The sequence below is a fragment of the Lathamus discolor genome, chromosome 6 (assembly GCF_037157495.1).
Source record: "Lathamus discolor isolate bLatDis1 chromosome 6, bLatDis1.hap1, whole genome shotgun sequence".
Classification (NCBI taxonomy): domain Eukaryota; kingdom Metazoa; phylum Chordata; class Aves; order Psittaciformes; family Psittacidae; genus Lathamus; species Lathamus discolor.
In genome coordinates, this window is record NC_088889.1 from 51707137 (window position 1) to 51728623 (window position 21487).

At 42.8% G+C, this 21487-nt stretch overlaps 1 protein-coding gene across 11 annotated transcripts in view; it reads left to right on the plus strand.

The window, feature by feature from the left end:
- Nucleotides 1–21487, plus strand: part of TSPAN4 (tetraspanin 4) — a 470914-nt gene that overhangs the window by 438362 nt on the left and 11065 nt on the right. For all 11 annotated transcript variants that reach the window (XR_010613489.1, XM_065682689.1, XM_065682693.1 and 8 more), the window contains 3 exons: nucleotides 10803–10904; nucleotides 19187–19318; nucleotides 21082–21165. Coding sequence is in view for 10 of the 11 variants with exons in the window: in XM_065682689.1 (XP_065538761.1) it covers nucleotides 10803–10904; nucleotides 19187–19318; nucleotides 21082–21165 (318 nt within the window). In the remaining variant the exon portion in view is untranslated. The remainder of the gene's footprint in view (nucleotides 1–10802; nucleotides 10905–19186; nucleotides 19319–21081; nucleotides 21166–21487) is intronic.

Below are 21487 nucleotides of genomic sequence, written 5' to 3' on the forward strand. Positions count from 1 at the left end.
TTGGAAGATCTGTAAAATGTTTGACTCCTGACATAGGCTTTTGCAGTCAAACTAGGAAAAAAGAACTCACTAAGCAACTGTTTCCCTGTGGTTAAGGAATCAATCATAAAAAAAATGTGAAGTCCTGGAGTTGTTTCACATTTGGGGAGGAAGTGAGGAAGAGGGAATGCCACAGAGCTGAGTAAAGTGTCCTGGCAATGCTGTTTAACACTGATGACACTGAGAAGAAATGACCATATTGTCTCTTAAGTGGCAAACATCAGCAAAACTTATACGATTTCTCTTACTAAAATCTTTTAAGATTTCTACCTGTAGGCAGATGGCATAAGGAGGATTTCTGCCGTGAAGAGAGCATGTAATGCTCTCAGCTTCTTATAGACAGGCTTGGGGACATCTCATTTAAAACAAGCCTTACCTGTTGGTACAATCAGTCTCATCTCTTAGCAGGCAAGAGGGCTTCCACAAATGACCTTATAGATTAGGCACTTTCTGTTTACATTCGATTTCCTACTCCCTGCTATTTGTACAGAATGATTATCAAGGCATTAAATTACAAGTTTTGCCCGGTGGGAAACTCTTGGATATTTTGTCATTTCATTAAAACCTCTCCTGTTCTGGTGGAGAAGCAGAGAGGCAGGGGAAACAATCACCAGAAAGGTCAGGAATATTTACTTGCCTATACTGAAACTCTGCTGAGAGGCTTTGTCCAGTGTAGGGTGCTGGTGGGGTGGGATTTTTGTTCATGGTATGGTAGGAAAGCATTGAGGCTTGAAATTAAAAGTCTCTGTTTACTTGCAGGTAAGAAAGCTGGGGACGCTGCTGGCATCCTCTGCCCTTTGCCTAAAGATTATAGAATCATAGAATAGTTAGGGTTGGAAGGGACCTTAAGATCATCTAGTTCCAACCCCCCTGCCATGGGCAGGGACACCTCACACTAAACCATGTCACCCAAGGCTCTGTCCAGCCTGGCCTTGAACACCGCCAGGGATGGAGCACTCACAGCTTCCCTGGGCAACCCATTCCAGTGCCTCACCACCCTCACAGTAAAGAACTTCCTCCTTATATCCAATCTAAACTTCCTCTGTTTAAGTTTTAACCATTACCCCTTGTCCTGTCACTACAGTCCTTGATGAAGAGCCCCTCCCCAGCATCCCTATAGGCCCCCTTCAGATACTCGAAGGCTGCTATGAGGTCTCCACGCAGCCTTTTCTTCTCCAGGCTGAACAGCCCCAACTTCCTCAGCCTGTCTTCATATGGGAGGTGCTCCAGTCCCCTGATCATCCTCGTGGCCCTCCTCTGGACTTGTTCCAACAGTTCCATGTCCTTTTTATGTTGAGGACACCAGAACTGCACACAATACTCCAGGTGAGGTCTCACAAGAGCAGAGCAGAGGGGCAGGATCACCTCCTTCAACCTGCTGGTCACGCTCTTTTTGATGCAGCCCAGGATATGGTTGGCTTTCTGGGCTGCGAGCGCACACTGAAGCCAGCTCATGTTCATTTTCTCATCAACCAGCACCCCCAAGTCCTTCTCCGCAGGGCCGCTCTGAATCTCTTCTCTGCCCAACCTGTAGCTGTGCCTGGGATGGCTGTGACCCAGGTGTAGGACCTTGCACTTGTCATGGTTAAACTTCATGAGGCTGGCATCAGCCCACCTCACAAGCGTGTCAAGGTCCCTCTGGATGGCATCCCTTCCCCCCAGCGCATCAACCAAACCACACAGCTTGGTGTCATCAGCAAACTTGCTGAGGGCGCACTCAATCCCACTGTCCATGTCACCAACAAAGGTGCTGAACAAGACTGGTCCCAACACCGATCCCTGAGGGACATCACTCCTTACTGGTCTCCAGCTGGATATTGAGCCATTGAACACAACTTTTTGCGTGCGGCCATCGAGCCAGTTCTTTATCCACTAAATTTGATGTGTCTCCAATTTAGAGACAAGGATGTCATGTGGGACAGTGTCGAACGCTTTATGTGACAATCTAAGTGACATCTCAAACTGTCAGCAAGCTGTAAAGGAGTTATTGAGGATTTCCTGAAGTGTCTTCTTTTGGCCTTTCTTCCAGAGAAGATTGCAGCAGTGCTGGCTTCCCTCTCAGTGTTCTGGGACAGTGGAAGGACTTGTCTCTTCACTATTGGTATCGCTTCAATTCGACCAAAGTCTTGCATCATATTAGCTGTAAATACTTATAATGCACATTCTGCACAGATACGACTTTCTTGTTTGCCAAAGAACTTTTGCTCCAAAGCACTTCCTCATCCTCCTCAGCAGCAGAATTACAGAATTTTGCTTCTCAGGGAACAGTGCTTGTCTTCTGTTTCATGCCTTAACAATAAGAAGATAAACTCCAAAGCCTGTCATTTAGACAGCGAGTGCAATCTGTCAAATCAACCCCAGGAAATGAGAAGGCTACTACAATCTCCCATCTGTAATACAGACATGAAAATAATTCTGAGCCTCACTAGGTTTTTGCAGTGCAGAATGTTTATGTAGTGCTTTCAGCATATCTGTGTCTGTGCTAAGCAGAGGGTTTGTTGTTGCTGCTGTTACAGTTTTTATCTCAGCCTCAATTATGCCTAAATTGTCTTATTCAAGGAGGCAAGGTGGAGTCTGACAGCTCATGGTCCTCTTGAAAGATGGTGGCTTCTGTAGCTGGGCTTGACAGCCAGCCAGACACCATTCTGCTTGGAGGCTCTGGACTTCCTAAACAATGAGGGGACAAAGCTGACAAAAAAACAAATTTTATATGTAAATTGCTACAGCATAAATAGCTGTCTTGAGGGAATATAGATTAAGAAGGAACCAGTTTTTAATGTGGCCTAGATTTATTTGCACACTTCAGTAAGATTTTTTCTTATTTCTTTTTTTTTTTAAGGAGTGTTTTGTCACAGCTGTAGTTTAGACGAGGCTCAGATCTCTGCCCATTCTCACTGCATCAGCTGCTTCCAGCCTTCCCACCACTTTTCCTGACCCCCTGTGGTAGTTTCCCTCCAGTCCTGGTGCATCTCTTGTAGCTTTTTGTTCAGTAGTTCAAATACTGAGTTTTCTTCATTGCCTGAAGCTCTCTCTACATGACTTTTCTGTCTTAGAGTAGTATATGATTTTAGAAAGACTTTTTAATATAACAAGAGGTTTAAGAGCCAAATTAGTGCCTTCTAGAAGTCAGTGAGAAAGTGTGCTCATTGCAGTGGGAACAGGATCTCATCTTAGATAAAGTGTTAGTGATATGCATGCCCCAATCTTAAGAAGTGGTTCTTTTCCAGTTACGAATTGTACACAGATTACCACACTAAACAACAGGACACATTTAACTTATGTTAACAGAAACACCACTGAAATCTGATGGTGCTAATAAGCATGAGCAAGCCTCCAATGTGTCTGAAGTCAGAAGTCATAGGAATGGACATGGATGAGGTGCCAGCTTGAAGCTTACACCTCTCTCATCTGTTGACTAATGAATCCCAAGGAGGAAAGGAATTTTCCTCTGCTTCACTTTCAGGTTGATAAAAGGTTCTTAACTGCCTAACCTTTCAGAAACTCTTTCTTCTAAGGAAATCTCTGGTATTCGACATGACTTAAGATAGGCATCTCATTTAGAATAATGGTTTGCCTGCTGAGAGTTTTTATTATGCTTCATTGTGCTCCTTCACTAGATAGAGTTGTGCTTTGTGAAAGGCCTGGCTTATGTATGGGCGAACACAGAAAATTCAAATTACAGAATATTTAATATAGTTGCTGTTGGTTTAACCCCAGCTGGTTAATAAGTACTACAGAGCTGCTTGCTCACTGCCTGCACCCGTGGTGGGATAGGGAGGAGAATCAGAAAAATAGGTAAAACTCATGGACTGAGATAAAAACAGTTTAATAATCAAAATAACAGTAGTTGTTAGTATTATTAGTAATTATTAATTATAATGAAGAGAGAGAGAGAGGTTCCTCGAGTGCATTGATGATAATTTCTTAATGCAAATGGTGGACGTACCAACTAGGGGAGCAGCGCTGCTAGATTTAGTACTCGCCAACAAGGAGGGTTTGGTCGAAGTGGTGACGGTCAATGGCAGCCTTGGCTGCAGTGACCATGAGATGGTGGAGTTTAGGATCCTGTGTGGGAGGAATAGAATACCTAGCAAAGCCACAGTTCTGGATTTCCGAAGGGCCAACTTTGGTCTCTTCAGTCAACTGCTAAGGGAAGTCTCATGGGAAAGTGTACTAGGCGGTAAAGGGGCTCAAGATAGTTGGTTAGCATTCAAGGACCGCTTCTTCCAAGCTCAGGATCGGAGCGTCCCAATGAGTAGGAAGTCAAGTAAGGGATCTAGGAGACCGGCGTGGTTAAACAAGGAGCTGCTGGGCAAACTCAAGTGGAAAAGGAGAATCTATGGATTATGTAAGGAGGGGCTGGCCGCTTGGGAGGAATATAGGACAGTTGTCAGAGGATGTAGGGAGGCAATTAGGACAGCTAAGGCCTCCTTGGAACTCAATCTTGCTAGTCGGGTTAAAGACAATAGAAAGGGCTTCTTCAAATACGTAGCAAATAAAGCTAAAACAAGAGGCCCACTGCTGAACGAAGTGGGTACCCTGGAGGCAGAGGATATAAAGAAGGCAGAGGTGCTGAATGCCTTCTTTGCCTCTGTCTTTACTCCTGCAGACTCTCCCCGAGGGCCCCGGATTTCTATAGCCCCAGAAGGAGTCAGGACAAAGGAGGAGTTTGCTTTGGTAGATGAGGATTGGGTTAGGGATCAGCTATGCAAACTGGACATCTGTAAATCGATGGGTCCGGATGGAATGCACCCACGGGTGCTGAGGGAGCTGGCGGAGGTCATTGCTAGGCCACTTTCCATCATCTTTGGTAAGTCGTGGGAAACGGGCGAGGTGCCTGAGGATTGGCGGATGGCAAAGGTCACACCAATCTATAAGAAGGGCAAGAAGGAGGACCCGGGTAATTATAGACCGGTCAGCCTTACCTCCATCCCTGGAAAGATGATGGAACAACTTATTCTTGACTCCATCTCTAGGCATATCAAGGATGAGGGGGTCATTAAGAACAGCCAACATGGTTTTATGAGGGGGAAGTCATGTATGACCAACCTTATAGCCTTCTATGAGGAAGTGACTAGGTGGAGGGATGATGGTAGAGCGGTAGATGTAGTTTTTCTTGATTTCAGTAAGGCATTTGATACTGTCTCCCACAGCATCCTCATAGATAAGCTATGGAAGTGTGGGCTTGACGATCAAGTAGTGAGGTGGATCGAGAACTGGTTGAAAGGAAGAAGGCAGAGAGTTGTGGTCAATGGCGCAGAATCTAGCTGGAGGTCTGTGACTAGTGGAGTTCCTCAGGGGTCGGTGCTGGGACCGGTGCTGTTTAATATTTTCATCAATGACCTGGATGAGGGAACTGAGTGCACCCTCAGCAAGTTCGCTGATGACACAAAACTGGGAGGAGTGGCTGACACACCAGAGGACTGTGCTGCCATTCAGCGAGACCTGGACAGGCTGGAGAGTTGGGCGGGGAGAAACTTGATGAAATTTAACAAGGGCAAGTGTAGAGTCTTGCATCTGGGGAAGAACAACCCCATGTACCAGTACAGGTTGGGGGTTGACCTGCTGGAAAGTAGTGAAGGGGAAAGGGACCTGGGGGTCCTGGTGGATAGGAGGATGACCATGAGCCAGCAATGTGCTCTTGTGGCCAAGAAGGCAAATGGCATCTTAGGGTGCATTAGAAAGGGAGTGGTTAGTAGGTCAAGAGAGGTTCTCCTCCCCCTCTACTCAGCCTTGGTGAGGCCGCATCTGGAATATTGCGTCCAGTTCTGGGCCCCTCTGTTCAAGAAGGACAGGGAATTGCTTGAAGGAGTCCAGCGCAGAGCCACAAAGATGATTAAGGGAGTGGAACATCTCCCTTATGAGGAGAGGCTGAGGGAGCTGGGTCTCTTTAGCTTGGAGAAGAGGAGACTGAGGGGTGACCTCATCAATGTTTACAAATATGTGAAGGGTAGGTGTCAGGATGATGGAGCTAGGCTTTTTTCAGTGATATCCAGTGATGGGACAAGGGGCAATGGGTGTAAACTGGAACATAGGAAGTTCCACGTTAACATCAGGAAGAACTTCTTTACTGTAAGAGTGACAGAGCACTGGAACGGGTTGCCCAGGGGGGTTGTGGAGTCTCCTACACTGGAGATATTCAAGGCCCGCCTGGACAAGTTCCTGTGTGATGTACTGTAGGTTACCCTCCTCTTGCAGGGGGGTTGGACTAGATGATCTTTTTAGGTCCCTTCCAACCCTTGGGATTCTGTGATTCTGTGTGATTCTGTGAATAAAACCCAAGGAAAAAAAACACAGATTATGCACAGTACAATTTCTTACCACCTGCTGACCAGTGCCCAGCCTTACCCGAGCAGTGATCTGTGGCTTATGGCTAACTCCTCAGTTTATATACTGGGCATGACATGCTGTGGTATAGAATACCCCTTTGGCTAGTTTGGGTCAGCTGTCCTGTCTCTGCTCCCTCAGGGCTTTTTATACCCCTCCTCATTGTCACAGCATGAGAGACTGAAAAGTCCTCGATCAGGGTAGGCACTACTTAGCAACAACTAAAACATTGGTGTGTTATCAGCATTGTTCTTGGACTAAAGCCAAATCACAGCACTGTGCCAGCTACTAGGAAGAAAATTAACTCCATCCCAGCCAAAACCAGGATAGTGGTACTTAAAATCTCTGTTTTGCGATAGACACTTTGCCTGGCTAAGGACTGGTAGCACAGGGACAAACAAGAGGAGCTGACAGATGGGTGAATGCTGGGTGGGATCATTTGTCAAGCGCTGTGATGAATCACTGTGGTGCAGCATTTCATTTTCAGAAAGATCATTTTCTGAAAAACTCAGAGGCAGAAGAGCCAGCTGGGGGTGTTTTGTGCGTTTTCATTTAAATCAAATACACATTTAGAATAAAGGCATATTGAAAAGTTTATAAAAATATTTTGAGGAAGAAACAAAATTAAATTTAGGAGGCAACAGAATGGCCTGGAGGAGCATTTGTTAGCTATGCTCCACAAACATATGCACCTTACTTACACTTCTCTGGTCAAAGCCAGTAGGGAGCATATGTCTAGAGCTTTCAACAGTGCTTCAATTAGGGAGAAAATATCAGTCTTGTAACCTTGTACAGAGGTTATTTGCAGTGCAGGTCAATGTGCCTTTAATGGGATTGTTGGTAGACAACTCCTCGCAGCATGAATGAGAGAAGTGGTCTTGCTTATTATCATCTGTGCTCTTAGAAGTCTAAGGCTACTTCTGTAACAAGACTGATTAATTCATGCAAGATAACACATCATTAAAAAAGGCCTTATGTAATTGACTAAAAACAGAGCAGACAGACAGAAGGGGACTTCATGCTGGTACCACAACTGCAGACACAAGTGACAGGAGGCTGAAGACTGATGCTGCTTCCCCTTTCTCCTAGTGACAAAGGGCTGCAGACTCAGCTGTGCTGTACAAGGTTATTTCTAGGTGGTGATGAAGATCTTCCTGTTCTAGTGTAAGCAAACAGGAGTGTGAATGCTTTAAGGAGTAGCTCTGTGAAAAAGAGGTTTTAAATCAGCTTCTCTTCAGAGAATAGCATTCTTTGGTGCATTTACAGCACACCTGGTTAGAAGATCAGTTAGAAACTTTAGTAAAGGAGAATTATGTAAAATCCTACATTTACAATCACTCAAATAAATATAAAGCTCTGTGTGTGTGTATGAATAAAACTGTGTGAGATTTCCAGATACCTTCCCATGTCAGTGGACATGAAACAAAAAAGAAATCTGGAGACAGAGTTTCACAGCAAGTATATGCCTCTTTCAAGGTTGCAGCCTGTGTTGAGATGACAGAGAGAAGGAAGTGAGACACACACATGGTGTGGGATTCTAAGAAGCTTATATGCTCTTCCGAGCATGATTCAAACACGCACTTTACTTTTTAAAACAACAAATTAAAATGGTTCATACAGTGTTCATGGCTTGATGTTGAGGGGCTTGATGTTGAAGCTTTTTGAAACAGCAGTGAAAGAACTGGTCACATATTGCCTGTTTTCTTGAGCTTCTGAAATATGGAAATCTGTTGCCAGTTGTGTTCCCAGTATAAAGGTCTCGCACTCTTTGTGCAGGGAAGAGTGATTCATCTCATGAGGAAGAGAGGACTTTCAGTTTTGCCTCAGCAAGTTGCTTGGTAGTGTGTCTGCGTAAAAAGAAGAGCAGGAATGCTTGGTGAGGCAGTCTCTTGGGACCATGTTAAAGCACACATGGACTAACAAAACTGTTCCAGATCTTGAAGTACTTTATAAATGTTGATTGCAAGTTATTGAATGTATTATTGTTGTTGTTACTCTCAAACAGGACATGAAAATTTCATTTATAAGGGCAGCCTGTGAGCCTTGGTAAAAGGGATTATCATGCTGAGCCACTGCAGTGGTTTGCAAAGCAACATTTGAGTGAGGAAATGCGAACTTTGCTTTTTGCATTCTTTTGGTAGCATGGCATTTGCCCCTCAGATAAGCATCACTGTTTCATTTGACCTTCTCCCTTGCTCCAGATTAGTGGTGGTATGAACTGTAGGCTGGTGCATAATTCTCTCACTTGGCAGATCTTCTCAGGTGTGATAAATTATTCCAAATAGACTTTTCTCTTTTGTCTTCAAGGCAACAAATCTACCTGATAGATTTCTGTCCCCACCTGCCCTCAGCTAGGCTGTTTCTCTTCGCTGTCCCTTTCCAAGTAAGAATTAGTTTTTCAACCATTAATTTACCTCACTATCTCTGTAGGACACTAACTAAATTTCAAAGCCTCTCTCAGACTAGCAACACAACTGTGCCCTTCCATCCTAATTGATGGCTCTGCTCCAGACCACAGTAGGTCTAGCTGAGACACAGGGAGCTGAAGGAAAATGACAAACCAAAATCCAGTTCATTCTAATTCTTAAATGAATGCCAAGAATCCCACACACATATAAGTTTAGCATTATTGCCTGTAATTTTTACAACTAATTTAACAGTTAATGATAGCTTTCAGCTTTGGTTTTCTCTTCTAATTAATGTACTAGTGACTATGTATAATCTTTATGTAAAGTCAAAAGTCACTTACATGTTAATTACAGTGGGAGCACAGTGCCTACTGTTCAAGATAGTCATCCACAATAAAGTGCTTGCATGATAGTTAAGGTGCTGAGATTAAGTTGTACATCTTTCTGGTACTGTCCCAAAGTCATTAGTGGATCAGCTTGATGGTGGTTAACTTCTGTGAAGGAAACACACTGGAAAGACCAAGCACAGCCTTCTGCATGTACAGCAGAGATTTCTTGGACATGATGAACTTTTGAGGTCGTAGTTTTTTCTGGAGTCATATTGTTGAGTAATGTTACATCTACGCCATAATGACTATGATGTAGTGGGTTGAAAATTCCACTTTCATACTGTGGAAGATGCTTTGCATCCACTTTTTTTTCCAGGAGCAAATAAAAACCAATTCTGACTCAACAAAGTAACAGGAAAATCCAAGTGTGGGGTAGAAGCAGAATACTTCTGTTAACTCAGAATTAGCATTGGTTACTTCATTTTAGATCTCCCCCTTAGCTGGCACAACTGGTGTCAGAGGGGCAATCACTAAAGAATTTGCCACGTCTGTCTGTTTTTCAATATGAAAGACAATATGTATTAACTTAGCCTGTCCCCACGAAGCAAGTTGTGAATTTAATTTGGGTGGTTTTTTGACTGTTACAGCAGAAAGATCTCAGAGTGGCACTGTATTTTGGAGTCAGATTTCTAGCAGATCGATGGAGAAGAAAATGGGACAGGTCTGCTCACCCTTCTTGACATACCTTTGTTGTCAAACGGACAACTAAGCACCTTGAGGGGGAAGCGTAGCGGTGTATTTGAGCAGCACTATTCAGTGCTTTTCATTTGCAACAGAAAAATCACGTTAAACCATGAATATCCATTTATTATTTACTTCCTTTTTTGTATTGGCTTGATTCTGCAGAAATGTGTATGTATGGTTAGACTGAAAGACGGACACTTGCAATCATACTACCTGGTGGTGACCAGTGGATCCAACAATAGCCCGCTTTACTAGCAGAGACTCAACAAGAAAGCCATCTTCAACCATCTCCAGTTGCAGAAGCCTCTAAAGAGAACTTTGTACTTTCATTAAATCAACAAAAATGTATTTATTTAAGAGCAGTGCAATTAAGAGAGATATAAACAATGCTGTTTGTCCTGAATGTTGGCTATCTCATTGCCTGATGCTGTAATATAACTCTGTCCATCCCTCTGTAAAAACTGGGGTACCCTGGCTGATATAATGAACATAATTCTGAGCATCAGTACAATGTTAATGCTGATCTCCCAGGAAGCATATGGAAGATGCCGAGATGTACCTGGGCAAAATTAAAGATATTAAGCTAAAAGGAAATGCTGTGGGTAGGTGAATATCTTCATAGGCCTTATTTGCAAAAAAAAAAAAAAAAAAATTGTGATTAAACACAATCCAGTCTCTCTGTAGTACTTTGGTGGTCAAATGAGAAGGGAAAAGATGTTCTGGAGGTCTGTAATGGAAAACATGAACATTAACTCAGAACAGGAACTCTTCCTGTTCTTTGCAAAATGCACATAACTGCAATGGATACCAGCTCTACTGGAGAAAAGCTTTAGGAAATGTCAGTTAACTTTTGATTCACTTCAGTGTAGGAATGTCTCCCCACTCTGCACACTTTGATTCTGAAATGTGGTACTTGGCAAATTTTGAGTTTTGTGTCTTTTGTTGTTGGTTGTAGATTGACAAGTATGCTCAGCGGGACCTGAAGAAAGGACTTCATTTGTATGGGACAGATGGAAATATTGGCCTAACTAATGCATGGAGCATCATTCAAACAGATGTAAGTGAGCTTTTTGTTTCTTTTTTTTTTTTTTTTTCTTTCTCTTCTTCTTTACCCCGTGTTCTGTTAACGGCATATTCTGGATGTGGACCTGATCAAACCTCCAGACCCCAAGCCGGTCTGTTCCTCCTGACCAGGCAGCACATTAGCAACTAAACTCTGCTTTTTGTAACAAATGGTAATTTTTATTTATTTTTCCTTTGGCCATGGTAGATTATTTTAAAAAATTTGGTGGTGTTGAAGCCTAAATATCATATGGTTCTGTGCTGTATGGATGGTGGAGGAGATGGCCAGACAGGAAACAAGCAGTACCTTCTCTTTAAAGTCAAAGCGACAACTTATGTTGGAATGAAGAGTGTAGTAACAAAGAACCACTTCAACAAGTTTTCATTTCTGTCCTGCCTCCTTTCATTGCCATTGTTGGTTTCTACTATGTAGTCAAAATGGAAACCAGCCATGGCATTTAAAATATTCTCCCAGCAGAATTCAATCATTTTCCATCACAGATGGGAGGGAATGCTTTTTGTTATGTTACAATCACTAATGCATCCTTCTGATCCTCTGACAGTACTCTGCCAGTGTTTGTCTCATAAGGGCTGGTGAACACTGTTGCTGGCTTCCTGCTCTTGTCCTTGTCTGTCTTGCTGAGGAAACACCATCACTGACAGTTCAGGTTTATTAGCTCTGTCCTTTTCATATTGAGTTCAATCAGTTCTCTTGGGGGTGATCTTTCTGGTTTGATTTCCTCTGCTTCTTGAATGAAGAAAAGTACTTCAACTTTGAGTTCTGCTTTAGGAAGAAGTACTCATACTGCCTTGGCATCACTCAAAATATCTTGCATAGCTTTTTCAGATGCTCCTCCAGAGGTACTAGTGTGGTACAGACAGGAAGGGCTTTAGACTTACCTCTGATGTCTTAAATCAGCCGAAAATGAGTGCTCCAAGTGCATCCAAGGCTATGCAGACTATTCAAGAAGATGGATGGGCTACCTACCGCATTATGATAAACCTGCTAATTCACCCTTTACTTTCTCTATTGCCATTTGGGCTGAAATCCTGAACATCTTTCAGTCTGGTAGTGTCAAGATTCACATATACTCTTCCATACGATACAAGGTAACAGGAGCAGTAGGCTGCTAAGAACGGGTCTGAGAAATTAACAATTGGGGGTCACTAACAGAACAAAAGAACTTGTTGGCTAAACTCCCTCTGCGCATCTTTGAGGCCACAGGAGCTGTCTGAATTGAGTGTAGTAGGTTGACAGCAACAGTACGGTGTGCGAAAGGCAAACTGCTCAGGTCCAGCAAACCAGATAGTAAGTTTTCCAGTCCTAAATCCTAAGAACTGCATGTGGAAGGTCCTTTTCAGTACCTTTAAAAGCCCTACGCATCTTGCAATATTGTTAATATTTCTCTTCCAATACTATGATCAAATATGCAAAGTTATCAGTTACTGATAAGAGAAGTGCATTTTGTGGTGCTAGCCCAAGAGTAAGCCATGTGAAATACAGATAAATTTTTAATAACATTGCTTATATCAAACAGTGTTAGAAGTTTTACTCTGTTACACTAACTTAACTCTGCTTAGTAAAAATGTAGTAAAAATTACTAATATTAAAATGTTTGCAGTAAATATTAATCTGGTTTCACTTATACTGCAAGAACTGTTAAAAGCATATAGCAAAGGTGGGGGGAAAAACACTGTTTGGAGGACTTATGGGATATAACCCCCATATTTCTGCTCCCCTTTCTGTAAAATAGGGGTAACAATATGTAGTACATGTAGTTCACCTAGGCACATGTTTTCAAGATGTTTACAAGTTGGACTGGATTCCAAAAAAATGTAGAAGGATAATGAGAATTTTGGAAATTGTCATTGTGGTGAGAAATCTTAAAAGCTTTCTATAGCCATGAAGAGTAGCGATGTGAATGCAGTCCTTAAAAAGGGAGCAGGAAGGGGAAAGAGTTTAGAAAGAAAAAAGCTCTGTAACTGATCCAACAGCCTAAACCTCAGGATACAGGCATCTGCTGGTAGGATGCCATTGTACAGCAGGATGGTGGATTCTTTTTCTCCGAAGTTAAAACAGGGTTGTGCTGGGGTTTTTTTGTCTAAAAGAAATGGTCTTGTTCAGTGACAAGCTGGGTTAGAGACAGCCCTCTATGGTCTGTTCTCTCTGTAGTGCCACAGATCAGGCTCGATTGTCTTAATGATTCCTTTGTCCTTGAAACTTACGACAGTTTAGAGAGTGTCTTGTAAGTTTCAGATGAAAGTAATGTTAGCTAGGTCTTAGAACCTTAAAAGATAATAGGAAAGTGCCACCTTGCAAGCCATGTACAGTCATGTTACACCACTCTCTTTTCTAACATGGCAACCATGAAAATTACCAAGCACTGTCTTGACAGTACCAGAATGTTAAAGTCTCTGTGCTCCCTGTGTTGGGCACTGAGGAGAAAAGCAAAGAGCTCCCACAGATCCATTTTTACTGCTCTGCATAACTGGTTTTCACGTGAATCTTTCAAAACTGTTTAGGAACAGACTCTTGCAGTGGTGCAGTGAAGGCAATCCCAGCATGCTTAATTATGTAAAACACTTTGCAGTTGAATAGCACTATGTAAATGACAAGTATTATTTGCTGTGTTCAGTAATGATCATTATCCCTTACATTCCTAATCAGTAGAGTGCAATCACTGATAGGAGGATTAGAGTAATGCAGAGGACTTTCCGAAAGACAAGTCACAGCCCAGGCTTGCTGATTGCATTCTGGCTTCTAAGAGACAGCTCTCAAAACCCCCACATTAGAGGTGACCACGTTGTCATATAGGACAATGTTTCAGCACTGACTTTTCTAATGGACCAGTAGACATCAGTCACTGGTTGAGCTATGGGCCATGTCTATATATGGGTGGAAAACAACAGCCTTGGAAAAAAGTATGACATGTAATAAACATGACAGTAACAGAAATCATGAGTCCTTTTCCCTTGACCTCTCCACATTCACATTCCTCTCTTTGCAAAAGTATTTCTCAAGAGTTTGAGCAGAAGGATGGCACCATGGTTAAAAAGGGATCTGGCATAGTTCTTAATTTCTCCTACTATTAGCTTAGATACAGACCATACTCACCCTGTGTGACTGTGTATGACAACTTTTTCTTGAGGGGAGGAGGAGGGGGAAGTTTTTCCAGAAACACAACCACATTTAGATGGCATTTGATTTCTGTAGCACTGGTTGATCACAAAGCAGAGGGGAGCTTTGACTGGGAGTATGGATGCCCAATGTGCACACAGTGACTTTTGAGTGGTGATTACCGTATTTCTTCAAGGGCGAAAGGCCTGAGCACCTCTTTTGGGGGGCTTTCTTCTCTGAGAAATGGTTTTCCTCTTTTTAATAGAAGCATACAGTTCGTACAAGGGAAAAACAGGGTCCATCAGGCCTGTCCTTAAGGAGGAAGTCACAGGTTTGGGCCAGGACTGATCTGTTCATGTAACTACTAAAGGAGTTGGTTTGAGCCGCATACATGCAATGTATGTTAGAGGCAAGCACTAGGCTCATTTTGCAGTCGGATTAAGTCTCTAGGTTAGGGAGCTGCTTCACATTAGAACATTTTATTGATTTCTTTTAATACCTTCAGCTAACCAAACTGACAGCCTTTCTCCTCAACAGCATTTCAAACCTTAAAAGGATCAGAAACACAAACAGGTGACTGTGCATCATGACTGAAGACTACAAAAGCTTGCAAAGTGATTTTAAACATGACTAAAATTCCAATAGATTAGGATGTAGGTTACCCTGGACTGTATCACACTCCCTACCAGCCAGGACTGGTGGAAGGTACAGGTGAAGATCGTTCGGAAATGAGAAACAGGCATTAATATTTAAAATGTTGCTTCAGCCCCATCTCTTTGTGATCAATATTTGAACACTTCTCATTTTAACTAACCAGGCAGTAATTCAAGAGGCATGCAGAAAATGCGTTAGCTTAGCTAAAGTGAGCAAATTCAGCTCACTTTTACTGTTGTGTAATGCCTTTCATGTCTATTTAGACTACGGTAACTGAGAAGAAAGTTTGACCCATGTCCTCTACCCCAGTCATTGATTCTGTTAGATGAAACCATACTTCAGGATTACTACTGAAGTAATCCAAACCACCAAGTAAAAACACGCTTTTAGAATAAAACTGTTTTATTCACCACTTTTTACAGGGACGGAGGAAAAAGGAATATAAAAGGCACCCTCCCCCTGTCCCTAGTTCCCTGTCACATTCACAAAACTGGCAAACCAGGACTTGCTAAAACCTGTCTGCAACAAGGACTGGGTGTCTGTTTATTTTCATGAACCTTATTCCAGCCTGGCTGATTTTGAAGGAATTTGACAATGAAAGTAAGGCCTACTTAGCCTTCAGTACTGGGATTGCCTGTAAAATACAGAGAAAATCCCACTCCTTAACATTTCCATTGCAGCAAGATAGAAACTTCAAGTTGAACATTAATTACCAGCCCTAGAATACCCCGTGCTAGAGCAGCGAATACTTGTTAACACAAAAATCAAGCTATTTACAAGCAGCGTTGCGTTCCATAAAAACAGCACAGAGACGTCAGTGCTGTTTGGTGCTGCTTGGCTGGGAAAAGCTCTCCTCAGCAGCACAACCTTTGACTGCATTGTTGACGGGAGCAGCCCCTGCGTGTCCTGAGCTCTTGGGAACCAACAAGTGGCTTCAGAACAGCACACGAAATCAATAGGGAAGCCACGTATGTCTCTCTAACAAAGGAGGGAAAAAATGTGTTTGCCATCTTGGGAGATAGAGCCTCCCATATGAAACATGTGAAACAAACAGCAGCATATTGTCAGTATTCCTGGAAATGTTCAGCAGCAGGAGCTTAGATACTTGGAGGCATTTGCCAAGCTTTTGCTTGTCTGAGCAACTCCACCAAATACTGTACAGGTGTCCCCAGAATTACTGCCTGATTGTCACCTTATGCCATACATCATATGGGCAGGCACAACTGCACCTAATCACACATGCTCTTTCATAGCAGCAAGCGTAGAATCAAGAGACCTCGGGTGTTCAAGTCAAGGTGTCTTGAAGTCACAGCTATTCAAGGCAGTAGCTGACATTTTCCAACAGATTGCTCCTTTTTAAATTGGTCAGGGTCCCCCAGAATAAGCACTGTTAGTTTGTAATTGTTTCTGGAAGACTGTAAGTGTATTGTGCCCTGTTGAAACTAGGAACAGGAACAGCTAGGCAACCTCATCTAATTTTATCACTTAACTAGCAAATGGAACAAGACAGGACTGTAAATGTGACCAAAAATGAATGTGGCTGTAGCAAGCATCAAGCCTGCAGTTGCTTCGTGACAGTCAGGCAGTTTAACTTTCTGGCATTGGCAGAACATCAGCCTTTGGGGAAGGATGTGAAGTAACTGGCTACAACAAAGTGCTGGTGAGAGAAATTACCCTTCATGTGAGCTGAGCTTTCTCCATCCTCCAAGTGCAGGACTGTCTCCAACTATCCTTACTCAGAAACCTTGTTCTCAAACAGAACATTGCTCTCGAATCTAAGAGGACTCTCAAAAATCCTTTTGTTTTGCTTTGTCCTCAATATTTTCCTTTTCTTCTAATAGCCCCTCATCTCCCTCAACAATTTGGCTACGTACTGTTCACCTTCATGCACAAGGGATAGATCAGTCACTTGTCACATGATCCAAAGTCACTCCCACCCTCTCTTCTCTGCTTGGGCCTCCATAATGAAGTCTCTGAATTTACTGAGCTTATCTGTGGTTTTGGCTTCTAGGTGGACCCCTTTGCTGAATCTCTGCTGCTGACCCATTCAGACCGACTGCTCTTTGTTTCCTTATTCTTGCCTCTTTGACCGACTGCCATGGGTCAGTGCCTTGCTCCCCAGTGGACTTGGTCTTCATTGAACTGCTCCCTCACATGTGCCCTCTCTGGTCTCTGTGGTGTTATAACACACTCTTCTATATTTGTCACCTCCTTTCTTTTAGGATCTGCTGCTTAATTCCATCACTCGTCCTTTCTTTGTCTTCCAAATACATGACATCTCCCCCAGTTACAGTTCTAGGCATTATTTCTTCTAGTCTCAAGACTACTGATCCTCGTGCTACTTCACTGGTTTTCACCCTTGATTTTTTCTTAGCCCTTTTTCCCAATGCTGGGACTGCCTTGTCTGCCAGCAGTAGCAGACAAGTATCAATATTTAATCCTCTGCTCTTGTACAATACACAGGGCAGACAATGTGTGTCCAACTGCAGCTTGCCTTTGCAGCTGTATCCCCTCCTATTTCCACCTTCTGGCTTACCAGCAAGTTTTCCTCTTTGGAGTCCCAACCCTAGATCATGGCCTAGCCACCTTCTGCTTCACAGGCTTCAGAGGAACAGCTGTCCTCATCCTGTCAGTGAGCCCTTAACTACAAAACCTGTACTTCATCTCCTTAGTCTGTCAGACTTTGACACCCTCAGCCAAGCAATATTATGGGGAGAAGGGATCTGGTCCTGATTTATGCAAACTTGTGTCACTTGTTTTTGGCCAGAACATCACTCAAATGTCTCAGTCCTTACTGCTGCACTCTTTGCATCACAGATGAGCCACATTTCCAAGGCTTGCTATTTACAAGTTGTCACTTCTCACTGTCTAGCAAAGAGCTGCCTCCTGACTCTAATGATGACAGCCTGCAAGACCTTCATGTTAGATTTCCAGATAAACCAGCCTTCCTCAAATACATGCCATGTGTTCCATGCTGTTCCTATCCACTTTTGGGACCCGTTATGCACGAAGCTCCTGTCTTTTGTGCAGTAACATAGAGGGGGAAAGAAAGGCACGAACTATTTTTACTTTTAAGTTAGTTTGCAGAAAATGAAGGCTGTGAACTCACAAATCAAACGGTTGCAAGCTAAGGATTGATTCCTGCCATGGAGCAAATCAGAATTCTCAGCAGAATCTTGGGGGACAGATGTTAGCCCGGGAAAGATTTCTGACTTTTGCTTGGCAGAAGAAAACCAGTGAGTGCTGTGAGCACTGCAACGTCTCTATCGCGGACTTCTGCAAGTGCTTGAAGCATCGTATGATGCGTGTGGCAACGTGTGACACCTCTGCCCTCTGTTGGTCTGAACGCTCAAAACACCTATCCCTCTGTGCCGAGACTCTGCAACTATTTTATACATATTTATATACATATATGTAGGAAAAAATCTCCCTCGGGACAGTGTAGACATCAGGATCTGAGTTAGGTCCCTGGTCCTGGCGATGCAGACATCTGCATGATTACAAGTCTATCAGAAACAAGAGGAACAGTCTCTATAGGAATGCAAAAAACACTGTACAGGCTTATGTAAAATCACATTTAAAATGACTTGGCAAGTTATTGTGAGGCTAAGTAGGTGGCTCGTATAGCCTTGAAAAAGTGTGAAGTACTGCCAATAGAGAGCAGTTCTGCACCCCAGTGTTGTCTTCTTTTACTCATTTGTGGTAAAGTGTCTGAATACCCACAAATTCATACTTTGGAGTTAGCACAGCAGTGACAGATGGTGTATACATCTATATGGTAACGAGTCTTAGCTTATTTTGTATCACAGGAATATACCAGCTCCCTGAGGGGGAAGATGGTTGCAAAGCCATTCCCCAGATCTTGCATCCTGCTACCAAAGTCAAACCAACCTTCTGATTTAGCAGTAACATAGTCATTGCACACCATCATCATATGCAGACACTTAAAGCAGACACTTAAAGCACCACTATTTAGCAGCATCAGATGGTGGCATTAAGGAACTTCACCAAAAAGAGGAGGAACTACATCTTCTACTGATTGAGCCTTTCCAAGGTGATCAGTAATTAACAGTTTAGAGAATTTGTCTTGTTAAGTTCAATCAAGATTTCAGAAGTGTGTGCCACAGAGATCCCAGTATCTTAATCTCCTGAGTGCTGTATCTGTACCTTAAATAATTTTTTTGCTGACAACAAGCTGCAAACGATCATTAGAATCCTGCTCAGCCACATCAACTCTTAACCTCAGTACTTGGCTGGGGTTGTCCCGTTCCAGCTCGCAGTGTCCTGCCATTGCAAATAGGCACCTTTGCTTCTTGTATCAATGTTAGCTACATGCAAGACTGTATCTGAACATAATAAAAGAGTGGGGGAAAAGGGTCTATTTAGGTAAAGCCGAGGAAATAAATATTTCTATGAAATTTCAAGCCTCTGCTGGTGCAATCAAAACACACTGAACATCCAACTCCAGATCACATTTACAGTATTGTCTTGGTTCTTTTTTCCAGTTCAGATGCTGTGGAGTCTCCAACTACACTGACTGGTTTGAAGTGTACAACACAACCCGGGTGCCGGACTCCTGCTGCTTAGAATTCAGTGAGAACTGTGGGCTCCACTCCCCAGGGACCTGGTGGAAAGCGGTGAGTAACTCTCCAGCAGCAGCTCAGCAGCTGCCTTGCAACCCAGGTAAAGGGCAGGCCCCTGGGCATTTGCAGGGCTAAACAGAGGGTAAGGTATGATGTACCCTTCCTCATCTTTAATCAGGTACTTTCAGAAGGCTTATGTTGAGCTGCGGCTTTTGACCTCCAATGAAACTACTAATTTAATTATTTTCACAGGCTTTCCTTTCAGTAGGCTCTAAGCTGTTGTTTCACATCACAGACTTGTACCTTCCAACACTGATCACAAGCACAGTCTAGTAGATCTAGCTACTAAATTACAGGATTGTCCTTTTTAATGTCCCATCTACTGGAATCAGGCAGAGATAAAGGCAAATGGCTCATCCACGCATGCAGAGCACAAGCCCTGGAGCTGCAGCCACAGCTTACCATGGCCCAGGCAGTAGAGAGGCAAGAGGACTCTGTGACATCGCAGTGCTCTCCTCCTGCCAGGAGCCCCAGTTCAGGGGCTTCCACTGCACAGCAGGCAGGTGGGAATTGTGCCGCTGAATTGCCAGCAGCACTCTTTTTTACAGGGAGTTTCTGCACTTGCCTGTAATCAAATTCAATACTCCATGGGATAATTTCTGTACAATCTTCAGCAAAATTCTTCTATAGCAGATGATAGTCAGAGCCTAAATTCTCTGAAATTAGCTCAGCAATTCTTTGTGCTAATTACATGTAGTGCAATTACCTGGGAGGGGTGTGGAGTAAGGCCATCTGATGAAGTGGAATTATAAGGAAGTTCTGCTGGTTCTAAAGGTTTGTGAAGACAATGAGTAAAACTTTCTTGGCCAGTTTCTAGAGATTTCATATACATGGATTTTCACTTGCACAGGATGACTTCCAACCAAACAGGGCTCCCTTCTACCTCTTAAATAGCTCTAGGTTAAATTTTGAATTTAAGAACTTAAAAATTCTTCTATTTTATTTGGGGTATGAAGGTATGAAGATGATAGGTGCAGGTCAGCACCATGTGTTCTGGGGAGCACTAATAAGTTTTCCTTTAGCATGTACATATGGTAAAGCCACTAACTTAAGGCTGAATGATTCTTGGCCATGTACATTTACAAGACAGAGGGCACAATTTTTATACAAGGTTGTCTTACAGATATTATTTGTTCTTTACACATTATTTAAGGAAAGGTTTCACTTGGATCAAGTCAACCCTCCCCAAAACTGGGCCAGGAACATGAGGTTACAGTTACTGCAGAATTTAAAGCAGGAAGAAAATATTCGATGAGAGCCCATACTGCAATTTGAAATTATAGGAAATTGTACAAAATGGGCCTGTGTGCAGCAGGAGTAGCTGCTGAGCAGCTCTCACTTGATTATACACACATATCTGTATAGTGTAAGAAAATTCTGTTTTTCTGAAGCATGAAGGAACTGAAAGGCTCACTCTGAAGTTCTGCTGCTTATGGTTGGTTTTTAGATGGCAAAGTGGGCTCAAATCCACTGCTTGGTTGTTTGGTTGGGTTTTTTTTTTAATTACTGGCCTAATTTATACAGAGCAGTGCTCATGCGGCATTTTAGAGGTGCACTTTTTTATGTCATTAGAATGAGTACTCCATATCCAAGCTTCAACCCAGAAATACATGGTAGTTGCTCCAACACCAAAATGATAACCCGGACCTACCTAGCAGCTTAGTCTGATCTGGCTCTTTCCTGGCTGTATTCCCAGGGGAGTAGAACTGTGCATTTATGGCTAATACAATATTCTTTTGTGTTTTGTTTTTTTCCAGCCATGCTACGAAACAGTGAAAATATGGCTCCAGGAAAACTTACTAGCAGTGGGAATCTTTGGATTGTGCACAGCTATGGTGCAGGTACAGTTTAATATCAGTCAGATTTCAAATCCTAGTTAACTGTAACTAACTAACTATAGATCCAGATATACTCTGCCCAAGCCTGATTTAGTAATTCCAAATTTTGCATGATACTACTGTAAAACTCTGCAAGATTTAGGTCTTTTATGTTTTAATGTAGTTAAAATACTGTGCACAAAGTACAGAACTAGGAATACTGCACACATTTTCTGGTTTATAAGGAACTTACAAAAAGCAGACACTTTACCAAGTGGTTTATCTAAGGCTTAGGCTAGATTCAGTGGAGAGATAGTCCCTGCCCTCCAAAGACAGAAGTGTAGTC